The following is a 16,235-nucleotide window of genomic DNA, read 5'->3' as shown; positions in this document are numbered from 1 at the left end:
GAATATCCACACACTCTCATTCTCTCTCTCTCTCTCTCTCTCTCTCTCTCACACACACACACAAATTCCTCTCTGTGTCTTTATTTGTGTCTTTTCAAATACAAATCTCTCTATGTCAGTCCCTTTCCACTGACAGAGAGAGAGAGAGAGAGAGAGAGAGAGAGAGAGAGATGGAAAGAGTGAGAGTAATATATGTTCTCTGTAAATTTTCCCATAACAGAATTGTCCCTAACAAACTGACAGAGCTGTATTTAACAGCCTGGTAAAATGGACATGGGTATCTTCGTTTTGGATGGCAGTGTGGTATTATCACCACATGAGGGCACTGTTTCCCTGAGCGAACACAGAATGGGAGCTAATCTATGGAATGATTCCAGTAGAGCTGTGTGAGATGTACTGAGGAAGGTCAAAACCAAAGGAGGTGTTCACCATTGTAATAAACACAGACATAACCTCCAACCCACTCTTCTAAATATAACTTCTGTCTCAGTCTGTGCTTCATAAATTATGCTTTGTAAGAGATATATGTACATCTTCTAATGCCATACAATGCTATTGTTACTCTAAGTAAATAAAAAATATAAAGCTAAACCAAACTCTTGTCTTAACCAATCCTTTGCTTTTGTCTTTTGTTTACTTACTGGTATATGACTTTATCAAGTGTAATTTTGTCCTTGAAACAACTTACAGGAAAAATTTTTTTTTTTAGCATTTCTTTTCAGTCTTTGTCATCTGCATTATCTCTTTCTGTCTGTCTGTCTATCTTTCTCTCTCACACACACACACACGTGCGCACACACAAACACACACACAACCAGAGACCAGTGGGGACTGAGGTGCTTTAGGACATTGCTTTGGAAAAATTAGTCTCACTCTAAGTGATTATCCATTAGCCTGACAGTATGCCTAGCCAAAAAATGGCTCCATTGGTTTTCTGTTGAAAGCTTGTTTAGCTGAAAACTTCAAAACATTGAAATGGTACCATATTTTACCTCCCTATTGATTATGATGTTAGCAGATATGAAAAAGGGGGATATTGACATTTTTTTTGCATTAAGCTTTGCACTTAAAAACCAAGACAAGTGAAATCTTATAGTGTAGTCCAGTGTGCTCTCCCACAGCCTGAAATACATTAAAGAGAGTTGCCACTGTTGTTTTATTGATGATTTAGGATTAATGTGATCACAAAGTACAATATTGTGTCTCTGGTACACGTGGAATTGCTTTCCTCTCATATTAACCTCTACATGTCATAATTTACCGAACAAAGGTGGTGTTTTTGTAGGGGAACACAATATTCTTTTCTGTTGTTTACACACATGGGCATTTACTCTCTTACCATGCAGCTAAGAACCCTGGGTCTCTCTCTCTCTCTCTCTGTCTGTCTGTCTGTCTCTCCCAGCTGTTTTATTTGCCAACTTCCTGTTCCTTGCCATAATTTTATATTGATTGCCGACGGCAACAATAGACATGACTGGGCCACAAATTGTATGGTCCTGAGATAAGAAGACAGCCTCCTCAGTTTACACACACACACACACACACACACACACACACACACACACACTAAATTATGCTATTTACTTATGTAAAATAGATGAGTGCACACATGCCCACCCAAAAGACAGTGAGAGAGAGAAAGAAAGAGAGAGCGAGAGAGAGAGCAAACAGGGGTAGAAATGTTTTTAGGGCTCACTGGTTCTATTGAGAGATGCTTTGTTTCTCATATGACAACTTGGATTCTTGGATCCGTGGCTGCTCAATACTGCCATTTTTCAGCGATACTAACTGAATCAAACCTCTCAATGCAATCACCCCCATCTGCCCATTTAAATGGAGGAGGAGGGTGGGTTGATATTTTAACCATATGTCCTCTGTTACCTCTCCTCACTGATGACAAGAGAAAAAGCTCTTGATCATAAGAAGTTCACCTCCTGTGTATATTTGAAATTGTTAGCTAGTGTGACGGACAGACACCAGTGCACTCAGAATACCTCTGCCATATGTTTGCCCTTCCCAAGTACCAGTGTCCACAACACCTGTTTTTATAATGTCTGGAGCATTCCATAATGATGACATCTGCTTGAGGTCATTCCCTCAACCGAGGACAAACTGTAAGCAAGCCTACAGTTTTTTGATGCGTCTGCAGTTTTCAGGCGGTAGTAGGAGGAGACAATAGCATATATTGGCAATTTTACTTGAGATGGTATGTAAGTTAGTTATATTTTTAATGGGTGGGTACTCCTAGAGAAATTCACAGATGACGAACGAGAGCCTTGACGCATCCGTTATACTGGCCCGCCTGAGCCGAGCTACAACCTCCAGCTTTGGATGCAACGGTGACGTCATTGGGCACTGGCCATCCTCTGGTAGGCACAGAAAGATTCTGTTGCGAGAGCGAGACTATCCCGTGATGGCTGTGACGATCGGGTGAGAGTGAATCCAGGATCCAAGAGATTTTGGCGATATATACCGTCAATCAAGTTGCACGCAAAACAAGTTAAATTCGAGGGGTCCAGATCATCTGGTGCAACCCCCGTTTAGATCCCGATTGCAGGATCTATCTGGTGTTGTGACACCCCATCCCAATTCTTCGGGAAAGATGGCGGACCCGGCGGAGTGCACCATCAAAGTGATGTGCCGTTTCAGGCCATTGAATAGTGCGGAGGTCATGAGAGGCGATAAATATATCCCGAAGTTTCAAGGAGATGACAGTGTGGTAATTGGGGTAAGTCTATATTAATCTTCGAACTAAAACCATTGGAAACACCCATCTTGTAGCCTATGAATGACTGCTAACGCTAGCTGGCTTAGTTAGCGTTAACGCCAGCTAAGGGCTTGTGACTTATGCTAGCCTGTTTGCTAGCATAACTGGTCCCGTGAAACAACTCAAGATATTGCTTGTCATTCGTACAGATAGCAACAGTCTCTCCGATTTATTTTATATATTTAGGGCTATGTATTGATTGATATGGTCAAAACTACAGAGAAGGGTTAAAAATACAGAATCGTGGCCTATATTTGTTATTAATGAGGTGGATACGTTGTAAAACGTCTGCATCCCGATATAAATTTGTAAATCTAACGTTTACTTGGTCCAGTCATAGTAACCTTGAGAGTATAATGTGTAACGTTAACATAAAGCGATCACTTGTACAGGAACAATATTAATTCAGCAGATCTGATTTTGATAACTACCGATAGTTCACCATTGTTCACTATCTGCTACCATTCCACCCAGTGATGTGCGCATCGACACCAACTGTTGGTAACTGGTAGATAGGTTAGCAAGGTAGCTGGCTAATTTAAATAATTCCAGAGGTCCCCTTGTCTGATGTTAGCCAATCGTAACTGTTAAATATATATCTTATCAGTCATCGATTTATGACGCATTCTAAAGTGAATTCGGGTGGCTAACCATTTAAGTTGCTGTCATTTAGTTGATGTTTTCATTCAGTCGCTGTCCGGACAAGCAGAAATAAATCACGGCAGCTCATGATTCGTCGTATAATGCAGGACCCATATTTATCGAGAAGCTCGTATTTTCCAGTGTTTGATTTGTGAAATAACAGAGATTACAGAAATTAATATTTTAACCCAGTGGTTAGCTAGTTAGCACGATGTTTTAGCATCCCATCATGACATGTCCCGATTTGATCAGACATGCGTAACTAAACAAAGCCAGAAGGAGACAAACTATGTGTTGACACTGTCTGTATTTCCAGTCAGTGAGTTATAAGAGACAGTATTTAAAACAATAGCGCAGAAACTTGTAACACAGATTAGCAGCCTCGCTAGTCAGGTTATTTATCTCATTTCCCATCACAGATTGTCAGCCAGTTTTCATCAGATATGTAAATAAATTATATTTTTGTAGTCAAATTTATTTCACTTGATAAAACGCTTTCCGCATATAGTTCTGCAACTGTCATTTGATTACGATGGCCTTCCTCTCATCACATCGCCTGAAAATGGTGGGGGCGTCTATTGACAGCTGCCCTGGGATTAGAGAACTCATTGCATGTCAGCAAGATTACCCCTCGTGGCTTCTTTGTTAATTTGTATATTCCGACACATTTCAGTTGGGTGGCTTTTTGTTAGTTAACAGTTCAGGTTTTTGATGATATTGCCTGATTTGGTCTGATATCACCGTGCATCTTTTTAAGCTTGTTTTTAATGAACATGGTCACAGTTCACTCATGCCCACACACCCTGACTTTTTTTTTCTTTTCGTGGAAAAGAATGGCAAATGTTTAGTTTAAAAATAGACCTATCACATCAACCTACAGGGATAGCATTGAATAGCTGTCACTGCTGTTTGTGGATTTTTAGCTTTTCAGTTATAATTTAGGCTCCTCTCATTACTTCAATCAGTATGTCTATTTTTATTGCATGTTGAGTTTAGATGGTATTGTGATATGAAGGGCTGGGCCTTGGTTTGGCTGAGCAGGGATTAAGATATCTGAGGAAGGTCTGTCTGAAGAGAGACACATTTCTTTGTAGGAGTCCTTTGTCTTTTTGCATATGTTGTTGCGTCTTTCAGTGCAGCCAGACCGTAAGGGAACGTGGTGAGGAATGGAAGGCCTAGTGCGTCATACACATGGAGAGGAAGAGTTCCTTGGATTCATCGGTTTTACATGTTGTTTGGCTAATTGGCAGTTCAACTGAACTATTGCACTGTACTTTTGAACAGTGTTCATTTTCATTTCCGTGGTCCTTATAATTGGCATGCACTGTGACTAGCCCACAAAGACAGTGAGACCAACACTCAACCCTTTGTGCACTTGTGTGTGTGGTGTGTGGTGTATGGTGTGTGTGGAGAGAAGTCACTGGTCATCTGCCAAATAAGATAGATCCTCCAGCTGTTTTGGCCTGTCAGCATCAAACTGAATAACTGCCTACCCTACAAAGTTTGATCAGTCTGTAATGAGGTCTGTGTGTCTCTGTGTGTTTATCTAATGGCCTGCAGAAGACAGGTAGCACAGGGATAAACAGGATACAAATTGGGTAGTTTGTCTTACAGTAATGGAGGAACTCAGACCAGTCTCTCCAAGTGGGATGTTCACTGTCACACACATACACACACGCACACGCACGCGCGCGCATGCTCAGCAGTTACCTATTAGTTCATTACAGCCTAACACTTTTATTTAATTACTATAAATAATTTAACTCTCTCTGCTGAAAAACCTCTCTGAGTCGTTTAAAAGTTCTCCACTGGGCCCGTGTTTTCCCAGAGGTGTGTCCCCACACATTTTTTTGTGTCTCACACATTTTCTGTGCATAACGGTTTACCTCATTCTATAATACTAGCTCATTTGAGCCTGTACTTTATCTCAGCAACAGAAACAGGCATGCGTACTTAATCTCAATACCGAACACAAGCCATTAATAAGCTCACTTACGTCTTGAAACTGCACACAAGCAGCTTCGTTGGCTGTTTGGTTACTAAGCCTACAGCAGTGGCATATTTCACTCAGATAGTCCTCATGATACAGATTCCTTTGAGGATGTGCTGAAGTCTGTGAGAGGAGCAAGGGACGTGAATTATTCATGCTTGAGTTTCTGTCTCCTATTCTCACTCACGCAGCACTGTGGTAGTTCATTTTTGGGGTCATGCAGATTCTTCATCTCCTGTGTGTGTGTGTGTGTGTGTGTTTTTGTAAATTCTCATTCCATTAAAGGGGTATAAAAGCACATTATTAAAAGGTCAGAACAATTAGGATATATCAACAAGACTGCTGTGGTTAATGGTTTGAGGCTGATGTTCTCTTGTGAAGTTCTGCTTTTGTGACTTAGAACGCGTTCATTCTTAAAGTAGTTGTTACGGTCGGAGTCGTAGAGCTTTGAATAGATTTGGTCTTAACGGTCGCATACGTTAGAATCTCCTAATTGTAAAGGCCTGAAGTGACACGCCTTTGCTGTTGCTGTTTATAAAGTTGACTTGGGTAATCACCTTAGATCTGTTTAACTTCCAGATGTGTCTTGTTCTTGCTAATCTCTTCTTGCTCAGAGATGGCAGTGTGACAGGGCTTCGTGAACATATCACAAAAGGGATTAAATAACAGAACAGAGCAGAGATTTGGAGGAGAGAGGGTGTGTCAGGTTAACAAGCTTAGTTATAATGAAACCACTGACAACACAAAGTAAAGCCGTCCATTACCGTCAGCCCTGATTTATGCCGCTGACGAGAGAGGAGAACAGACTGAGGCAGCCCGTGGGGGGGGGGGGGGGGGGGGTCACCTGTGCTTCTTGACCAGTTTGTCACTATAGTCAGAGATGGTCTTGGATAATGTCTTAACTTCAGGTGAAGCTCTCTGGCTCTCTCTTACCGATGAACCAAAATGTTAAATTGCCCGATAAACAGATCAACAGTTTGGCAGGATAGAATTTACCACAGCAATTGTTCCTGTTGGTGTTTCGAAACCAGTAACATTGCTTTATGCTCTAGAATCAGGCGTCACAGCGTTAGCAGTTCATATTTGAATCTGTAATTCCAACATATATCTTTCCTCTCCACTTCTCCCTCTCACCGCTCCTTCAGAGTCTGTACACACCCAGTCTCTCCTCTCTCTGTCTCTCTGTTCCCTTCCTTGTCCTCTGGGCGTAATGTGGATCTTTAATTAGGAGCACACAGCGTCCCAATGTTGAGACAGACCCAGAGGGCTGTGTGTGCATGTGACGTTGTTTATTTTCGATACCGGTCATAATGAAGACCTTTTGCATCATCCATGGTGCTGTAATAAACGTTTGATAAGGTAGTTATGCCCTCATTTCATAACCAGGGCTCCGTGCTGGCAGTGGTTGTGTCTTTCCCATGGCTGTGAATGACAGGAGAAGTGTGATCTTAATGAATGAAAGTCCTCTTTTCTTACTCCACTTTCCACTTCAGCTCATCTCGCCCTCTCTATGTGTTTACACTGCAGATCTTAATCAGGTAACTGACAGGGCACCAGTCAGCCAGAATGATGATGATGATGATGATGATGATGATGATTCTTATTATTTCAACATGCTCGGTAATATTGGGCTGCTATTGGTCAGATTTCCTTCTAAATACACATTACATCAGTTACTCTCAAGACAACATTCAGAACATGCCGATATACTTCAATGTAAGCAGCTTAGCTTAAGTGTGTGGTGTTGGTGGTGTTTTTTTTTTTTTTTTGTTTGTTTGTTTTTTCCCTCAAGCCAAGTACAATGAAAGCATGATGATGATGATGATGACAGAAATCTGTAGCCATGCTGGGATTTTTATGATGAAATGTCTTTTCCTCTGACTAGCAGCTGTAAGCGGCTTAGGCAGCGTGAATAATCGTACCTGAATGAGCAGGAGGATTAGAAGACACTCTTCACCTTTATGAAGACCTGCCTACATTCATTAGACTCTAACATTCTCTCATCTTTCATTAAGACCTGTGTCTTCTGTAATCTTATTATAGAATACTCACTACAACAGCACTCCCAACACAATCACAATGAAGATGCTCCGGATTAATCAGATTAAACCAACAGTTTTCAAAGTGTTGTTTTGTTTGTTTGTGAAAGACTGAGGCCTGTTTGTGTGTGTTTTTCACCCTCCTTTTTTCTTTCCTGTTGTATTGTAACATCTTTTTTGGATAATGTCATAGCAGAACCATGATTAAACTATTAAGTCACCCCCCCACCCCCCATGTCTGTTTGTTAATATATTTTCAGCTGGTGTTGTCATCTTAGTCAGTTGCAGAGTGGCAGCAGACACAGTTTTGGGCTATAGTAATCCTACAGTTTAAATCTATTCATGGTTTTTTTTTTTTATTAACATGCGTGTAGGGGAAAGACATAGAGACAGCTTTTGAAGAACACTGAGACCCAGGCCTATGTTTAATCTGACTGTGTGCTATCTGAGGTTAGAGTTCACTCCTCTAGAAGTGCTGTTCTCTCAGTCTTATGACTGGGGTCAGCTGATTGCATTATGGTACAATACTGCCCCAAGCCAACAGAGCTCTCAGCTTAGCATGGACCACACAGGCCTAACAAAGACACTTTACAGAGCTTCTGTAAACCAGACAGAGCATGCGCACGCACACACGCACACGCACACACACACACACACACATAAAGACACACACACGCACAGCACCAAGCACTGTATATAGTCACTGGACAGCACTGCTCCCTGTTTTGACACACAGTGACAGACTAATTCATTCTGTCTCTCTCTCTCTCTCTCTCTCTCTCTCTCTCTCTCTCTCTGTCTCTCTGTGTCCCTCTGTCATTCTCTCCCAGGGGAAGCCGTATATATTTGACCGTGTTTTCCAGTCCAGCACCACACAGGAGCAGGTGTATAACGCCTGTGCTCAGAAGATTGTTAAAGGTGGGAACTCAGACCTTTAGATGGTCAGGCAACACTAGGGGGCGCTAGGGAGAATATAATGCTTTTGATAAACTGTGATAAAGACTACCTTAAAATATTCCTTCACAAATGATTATGCAGTTGGATAATTACCAACAGTTATGAAATCTGAATAAGATGAATTGAAAGCAGCTTTGCTCCAGTTAATTTGGAACCGTTTGCATTAATGCTCTCGGCCTTATGGTAAAGACCTAATGGTATTGATGTGATTTGTGTTACTGTGGTTAAGAGGAATTTGTGAGTATCTGTATTGGAAGCTGTTTCTGAAGTTTACATGCCTCTTTGTGGCTCTACCCACAGATGTGCTTGAAGGATACAACGGTACTATATTTGCCTATGGACAGACCTCTTCTGGCAAAACGCACACCATGGAGGTGAGACTATATGTTTCCCCCTAAAAAACAAACCAACAAAAAGACCCAGGGCCTCAGATGTACTGCTAAGATTACATTTTACCGCTACATTTTCATTTCATAAACAAGCAGATTGTGTCAGTAGATATCTCTTCTTATTTGCTATTTTGACTATAAAAAAAATTACGGTTTTGTGTTTGCCCAGGGGAACCTGCATGATCCAGATGCAATGGGGATAATTCCAAGGATTGTCCAGGACATATTTAACTATATTTATTCCATGGATGAGAACCTGGAGTTTCATATCAAGGTACCAGTTTAACTTGGAATGAATAAATGAATGCATGAATGAATATGTTTCTGGTGTTTCCTATCTGTGACTGACTGTTTGTTTTGCTTTGACAGGTGTCATATTTTGAGATTTATCTGGATAAAATCAGAGACTTGCTGGATGGTGAGTAAGATGTTGGACCTCAGTTCTGTTTGGTTTCTGTGTGTGGTAGTTGTTATCGTGACTCCACCTGAACAGAACGTCTAGCTGCAGTTCTGTTTGGAGACGGGCCGGAACACTGATTGACCCTTGGGTGTCCTTCCACGTTATAACAGGTTTAGTTAGTTATCTGATACCAACATTTAGAGAACCTTATGCAGCCTTCTTTTTGCGTTTTTGTGTTTAATTAATTGAGTAAGTAATTAATGACTTAGTGTTAAACCATGCATTGTCTTTTTCTCTGTTATGCAGTTTCTAAGACTAATCTGTCAGTGCATGAAGACAAGAACAGAGTCCCATATGTCAAGGTGAGATTTACTTTACAGCCACAACTGAATTGACATGGGGTGAGATCAGTGTAGTTACCTGATCCGGAAAGTTCTTGTCTTCAAGACCACTCACCATTCTCTCTCTCTCTCTCTCTCTCTCTCTCGCACGCTCTCTCTGTCTCCCTCCCTCTCTCTCTCTCTCTCTCTCTCTCTCTCTCTCTCTCTCTCTCTCCCTCTCTCTCACACGCTCTCTCTGTCTCCCTCCCTCTCTCTCTCTCTCTCTCTCTCTCCCTCTCTCTCACATGCTCTCTCTGTCTCCCTCCCTCTCTCTCTCTCTCTTTCTCTCTCTCTCTCTCTCCCTCTCTCTCACACGCTCTCTCTGTCTCCCTCCCTCTCTCTCTCTCTCTCTCTCCCTCTCTCTCACATGCTCTCTCTGTCTCCCTCCCTCTCTCCCTCTCTCTCTCTCTTTCTCTCTCTCTCTCTCTCTCCCTCTCTCTCACACACTCTCTCTGTCTCCCTCCCTCTCTCTCTCTCTCCCTCTCTCTCGCACTCTCTCTCTCTCTCTCTCTCTCTCTCTCGCTCTCTCTCTCTCTCTCTCTCTCTCTCTCGCACTCTCTCTGTCTCCCTCTCTCTCTCTCGCTCTCGCTCGCTCTCTCTCTCTCTCTCCCTCTCTCTCTCTCTCTCTCTCTCTCTCTCTCTCTCGCACTCTCTCTCCCTCCCTCCCTCCCTCTCTCTCACACGCTCTCTCTGTCTCCCTCTCTCTCGCTCCCTCTCTCTCGCACTCTCTCTCTCTCACTCTCTCTCTCTCTCTCTCTCTCTCTCGCGTGCTCTGTCTGCAGGGTTGCACTGAGCGGTTTGTCTGCAGTCCAGAAGAAGTGATGGACACTATTGATGAGGGCAAATCCAACAGACACGTGGCTGTCACAAGTTAGTGGAGACAGACTCATATATGAACTATGAACATAAACATGATCCTACTGATATGAACTATGAACATGACTGTCATCCTTAGCCTGATTGGTAAATGGCTTTTGTCTGCCTGTTAGATATGAATGAACACAGCTCCAGGAGTCACAGTATTTTCCTCATCAACGTCAAGCAGGAGAACACTCAGACCGAGCAGAAACTCAGTGGCAAACTCTACCTGGTCGACTTGGCCGGCAGCGAGAAGGTAAAGCTGCTCTAACCCCCTTCTTTTATCACCGTTCTTCCCCTTTTCCGTTCCTGTGCGTTTTCCACTCTTTAATGTCGCTTTTTGCCCGTTCATTTGTGGGGCACGTATCTGTGTTGATATAGGTCAGTAAGACGGGAGCTGAAGGAGCCGTGCTGGATGAAGCCAAAAACATCAACAAATCCCTCTCAGCTCTGGGCAATGTTATCTCTGCACTGGCCGAGGCAACGGTACGTCCTTTAAAACCTGTATGCCCTCTCGATGTGTGGGACTTTTACCTTTCTGGTTGTGTGTTCTGTGTGGTTTTTTTTCTTCAGGTATATTAACATCTCTCTCTCTCTGTCTCGCTGTGTGTCAGACGTACGTTCCCTACAGAGACAGTAAGATGACGAGGATTCTGCAGGACTCTCTGGGAGGGAACTGCAGGACGACCATCGTTATCTGCTGCTCTCCTTCCTCTTTCAATGAGGCTGAAACCAAATCCACACTGCTGTTTGGACAGAGGTGAGAATAGACACACACACACACACTCTCTCACACATTTCTCCTTTCAGCAGAGTGATCACAAAGTCATGTCTATGAGTAGTACGTACAAACATTTTCTTTTACTGCAATTTTTTTTGTGTTAACTTGTATGGATCGTATGTGCACCTGAATGTATGTTGGAATGTGATGGTCACGTTGTTGTTTTCTGTGTCCTCAGAGCAAAGACCATTAAGAACACAGTGACCGTGAATGTGGAGCTGACTGCTGAACAGTGGAAGAGCAAATACGAGAAGGAGAAAGAGAAAAATAAGACACTACGCAGCACCATCACTTGGCTGGAGAACGAACTTAACCGCTGGAGAAATGGTGAGACGCGCACACTTACACTCACTCACACAGGCACGCTCCATACACTGTGACACAGAGCATCATCTCTGTCAGTTTGAACACACTCAAATGTCCCTGTGTGTGCTCCTTAAGAACATAGGGGCTAGTGCTAAGACAGACGGACACACACACACACACGCTCACACACACTCACTCATTTATGTTGTGTTTGTGCATTAGGTGAGACGGTACCCACTGAGGAGCAGTACGATAAAGAGAAAGCCAACGCCGAAGTTCTCGCTCTGGACAACATGGTGAATAACGACAAGATCGCTTCCACTCCCAACATCCCCGGAGTCAAACTGACCGACGCAGAAAAAGAGAAATGTGAAGCAGAGCTTGCCAAACTCTACAAACAGCTGGACGACAAGGTGAGAAAAGACACTCTCGTTATACGCATTCTTTCCACTAACGAGAAGACTTTTCTCTCAATGTCACTGCACCTCACAGCGGCGTACGCCAAACGAGAAGAAGTTCTATTTTTCTGGGCTTGTTAGAGAATCCGCTCGTAATCATTCATCCTTTTCTCCTTTAGGATGATGAGATTAATCAGCAGTCTCAGCTGGCCGAGAAACTCAAGCAGCAGATGCTAGAACAGGAGGAGGTGAGAGTCTGAACTATTTTAATAATATTTACACTGTGCAGGGAGTTCCTAATATACAGAAATGAGGATTAATAGAAATATTATTTCTGTCTGTTTATAGCTGTTGGCGTCGACGCGGCGAGACCACGACAACCTGCAGGCTGAGCTGACTCGTCTGCAGCTGGAGAACGAGGCGTCAAAGGAGGAGGTTAAGGAGGTGCTTCAGGCTCTGGAAGAATTAGCTGTCAACTATGACCAGAAGAGTCAAGAGGTGGAAGACAAGACCAAAGAGTTTGAGACTCTCAGCGAGGAACTCAACCAGAAATCTGTATGAACCTTTTGTGTTTCTCGTACCATTTGACATTCTGCTTGGTTTTTATGACATTATCGCTCGACCCATTATTCGAGAAAAAAATGCTGCTTCCCAAAAATGATATCCTCAGTTCATTATAAACCGTTGAGAAGCATTAGACAGTGTACAGATATTGAAGGAAGATTGACTGAAGCCAGGGTCAAAGGTCTGGGTTTACTACAGTCTTGATTTCTGAGCAGTTTCGTGCAATGGAATTGAGCTCGGCTTAAAACTAAATCAACCCCAAAACCTTCAGTGGATGTTGAATGACTGTAGCCTTTACCACTACTTTTTCCTAACTGGTGTCTGTTTTGTGTTTGTCTTGATTTTCTCAGAGTATTCTGGCCTCTATAGACTCAGAGCTTCAGAAGTTAAAGGAGATGACGAACCACCAGAAGAAGAGGGTTACAGAGATGATGTCCTCCCTTCTCAAAGACCTGGCAGAAATTGGCATCGCTGTAGGAAGCAATGACCTCAAGGTAAAAGCCAAAGGCTACGGTCATTTTTACCATAACTACCATATTTTACCATAATTATATCTGTGCCACAGTAATGTCATCTTTACCAGGACATCATAAATTATTTTTCTTTCATGCGAACCACTTCAGCTATTGACATTTGTTAACCTATAATTGTGATCTTTCTGCTGTTTATTTTCCATCTTTTCCCCGCCACGTTCTGTTTCTTTTCCCCGCTCTCCCCGCGGTGTCTCTCAGCAGCATGAGGGCAGTGGTGTGATTGATGAGGAGTTCACCGTGGCGAGGCTGTACATCAGTAAACTCAAGTCGGAGGTCAAGACTCTGGTCAAGCGCAGTAAGCAGCTGGAGAGCGCTCAGGCCGACAGCAACAAGAAGATGGACGAGAACGAGAAGGAGCTGGCCGCGTGCCAGCTGCGCATCTCCCAGGTAACGACGCCGGCCCGCTACGCCGGGCCCGTGGGGGCGGGGGGGGACAAGTGTGGCACGTTTACAGTCAAATTGTGATTGACACACTGAATCACTCAGTACTCCCCATCCTGCTTCTCTCTCTGTCTCTCTCTCACTCTCTCTGTGTCTCTCTCTCTCTCTCTCTCTCTCTCTTTCTCTCTCTCTAGCATGAGGCGAAGATCAAGTCTTTGACGGAGTATCTGCAGAATGTGGAGCAGAAGAAGAGGCAGCTGGAGGAGAATGTGGATGCACTTAACGAGGAGCTTGTCAAACTCAGTGCTCAGGGTAAACACACACACACACACACACACACACACACACAAAAATCAGCTGATGTTTGTCCTCCTTGTTGAGTTATTCTCTTAAACACTTTATTCACTGAAACGCTTAAACTGGGCTTTTGCAATCAGCGATCATCTGAACCTGATCACGACTGATTTGTAATTCATATCTTATTATTTATTATGTATACTGAGAACACCTCAGTGATTTCTTTTTTATGAATATTGCATAGGTTTGCATGAATATTGCATAGTTTTTGCCTTGAGTTTAGTTTTCCCTGATCTAGTAAAGACACAATTCCCAGGCAGAGTGTAGAGCCCACTGGTGGTGAGTCATTGTAACAGTGAGTGTGATAGCGTGATGTTTTCGCCCCACAGAGAAAGTTCATGCTATGGAGAAGGAGAATGAGATCCAGACAGCCAATGAAGTTAAGGTATGTCTGTCATAATGACAGATCATTAAATGCTCTCAGCCATAACCCTAAAATATTGCACAAAATGAATTCACATCTAGTGAGACAACGACCTTCACTATGATGTCTTGTCAGGCTGTAATTAGGTACTCTGTGATGGTGAATTTTCTAGGGGCTAATCTAGTTTTTAATTACAGTTTTTTTGCCTGGCTGAAAGTTATCTATTGTATGAGTGTGTATGAGCGTTTCTCCTGTGTGCTTTTACATGTATATCCAGTACACTAATAGGTCTGTGTGTGTGTTTTTCATCTCAGGAGGCAGTGGAAAAACAAATCCAGGGCCACAGAGAGGCCCATCAGAAACAGATCAGCAGCCTTAGAGATGAACTGGACGTCAAAGAGAAACTCATCACTGAACTACAGGAGTAAGACACACACACACACACACAATATTGTGTAGTTGTGTGAAGTTCCGGTGGCCTTTAATTGCTGTGTGTCTCTGTGTGCGTGTGCAGTTTGAATCAGAAGATCATGCTGGAGCAGGAGCGTCTTAGAGTGGAGCATGAGAAACTCAAAACCACTGACCAGGAGAAGAGCCGCAAACTCCACGAGCTCACGTACGTTTAGCATTCTTTCTGATTTCATACTTTAAGAGTTATATTCACATTGCTCTGAACTGACTCTGTATGTGCGTCTGCGTCTGCGTGTGTGTGTATGCAGGGTGATGCAGGATAGAAGGGAGCAGGCCAGACAGGACCTTAAAGGATTAGAGGAGACAGTGGTGAGTGAAACATTGTTATGTTTGTGTGTTTATGTGTTTGTGCGCCTGTGTGTGCGTGTATGTATACTCAGCGTGGCCTGTTCCCTCTCCAGGCAAAGGAGCTACAGACCCTTCACAACCTGAGGAAGCTGTTTGTGCAGGATCTGGCCACAAGAGTCAAGAAGGTGTGTCACAAGCTGATTGGCTGGTGCAGATTGGAATTCACAGCTTCCTTTATGACATCACTGAATTCTTCCCTAGCATCCTCCTCTAAACATATTCTAATCTCAAACTGCCTCCCTTTCTTTCATTAAGTATGTTCAGTTTCTACCTTCTCAGATCAGATTTTTTTTTACCCACTGAAATTTTCATTCACATTGTACATTTAGCAAAGATTGTGTGTAGCGCAGTTGAAGTCAAACAAAAGAATGTGTCTGTTTTTTGAGAATGTATAATGTTACTGCTGTTGTGATAATACAGAGTGCTGAGATGGACTCAGATGACACTGGAGGCAGTGCTGCTCAGAAACAGAAGATATCTTTCCTGGAGAACAACCTGGAGCAGCTCACCAAAGTCCACAAACAGGTACACAACCACATACAGAAGCCTGCCTCTCCAAAGTCCACACAGCGATACATATGTAGGAACTCACTCCCTTATTTAGTTACGATGTGTGTAGATGTATGTGGAAGACAACATGATATGATGTTCATTTAACCCAGAAAAGTGTCACATCAACTTGACTTGACATCAACTTGACTTGAGGTTGTAGATTTGCGGTGAGACTGTTTGAGCTGTTGAAAGAGCTAATAAGCATTTTGGTAATCATATTAAGATTTTTTTTCCCCTCCGTCTCTGTGACTGTATGTGTAGCTGGTGCGTGATAATGCAGATCTGCGTTGCGAGCTGCCTAAACTGGAGAAGCGTCTGCGTGCGACGGCTGAGAGGGTGAAGGCTTTGGAGACGGCTCTGAAAGAGGCCAAAGAGAACGCCGCTCGTGACCGCAAGCGTTACCAACAGGAGGTGGACCGCATCAAAGAGGCTGTCAGAGCCAAGAACATGGCTCGCAGGGGACACTCTGCACAGATAGGTTAGGACACACACACACACACACAAAGCGGAACCCGTTTCTAAAATCTTCTTTGACTTCAGAATGCAGACAGACAATCAGATCTGACCGATCAGATGGCCTGTCCATGTGGTTTAATATATCACATGCTCTCCTTGCAGCCAAACCCATCAGGCCTGGCCAGCCCCCCGTGGCCTCCCCCACCCACCCCAACGTCAACCGCTCTGGAACCGGGCTCTTCCAGAATAACCAGTCAGGCGGCATCCGTGGAGGAGGTGCAGTCAAACAGGACAAGAAGTGA

The 16,235-nt window shown here is 43.3% G+C and overlaps 1 protein-coding gene across 1 annotated transcript; it reads left to right on the top strand.

The window, feature by feature from the left end:
• Nucleotides 1–2,602: 2,602 nt before the first annotated feature.
• On the top strand, nt 2,603–16,235 carry kif5bb (kinesin family member 5B, b). Its single transcript, XM_030774987.1, has 25 exons — nt 2,603–2,728; nt 8,269–8,356; nt 8,696–8,769; nt 8,954–9,058; nt 9,154–9,202; nt 9,491–9,546; nt 10,347–10,434; nt 10,554–10,678; nt 10,804–10,908; nt 11,037–11,182; nt 11,382–11,530; nt 11,732–11,922; nt 12,087–12,155; nt 12,256–12,462; nt 12,822–12,965; nt 13,203–13,391; nt 13,580–13,697; nt 14,072–14,127; nt 14,421–14,530; nt 14,621–14,722; nt 14,826–14,886; nt 14,979–15,050; nt 15,346–15,450; nt 15,739–15,955; nt 16,096–16,235. Exons 1-25 carry the CDS (start codon nt 2,603–2,605, stop codon nt 16,233–16,235), a joined length of 2,892 nt encoding a protein of 963 aa, XP_030630847.1.

Source organism: Chanos chanos, chromosome 5 (genome assembly GCF_902362185.1).
Source record: "Chanos chanos chromosome 5, fChaCha1.1, whole genome shotgun sequence".
Classification (NCBI taxonomy): Eukaryota; Metazoa; Chordata; class Actinopteri; order Gonorynchiformes; family Chanidae; genus Chanos; species Chanos chanos.
This window is presented reverse-complemented; position numbering and strand designations above follow the sequence as displayed.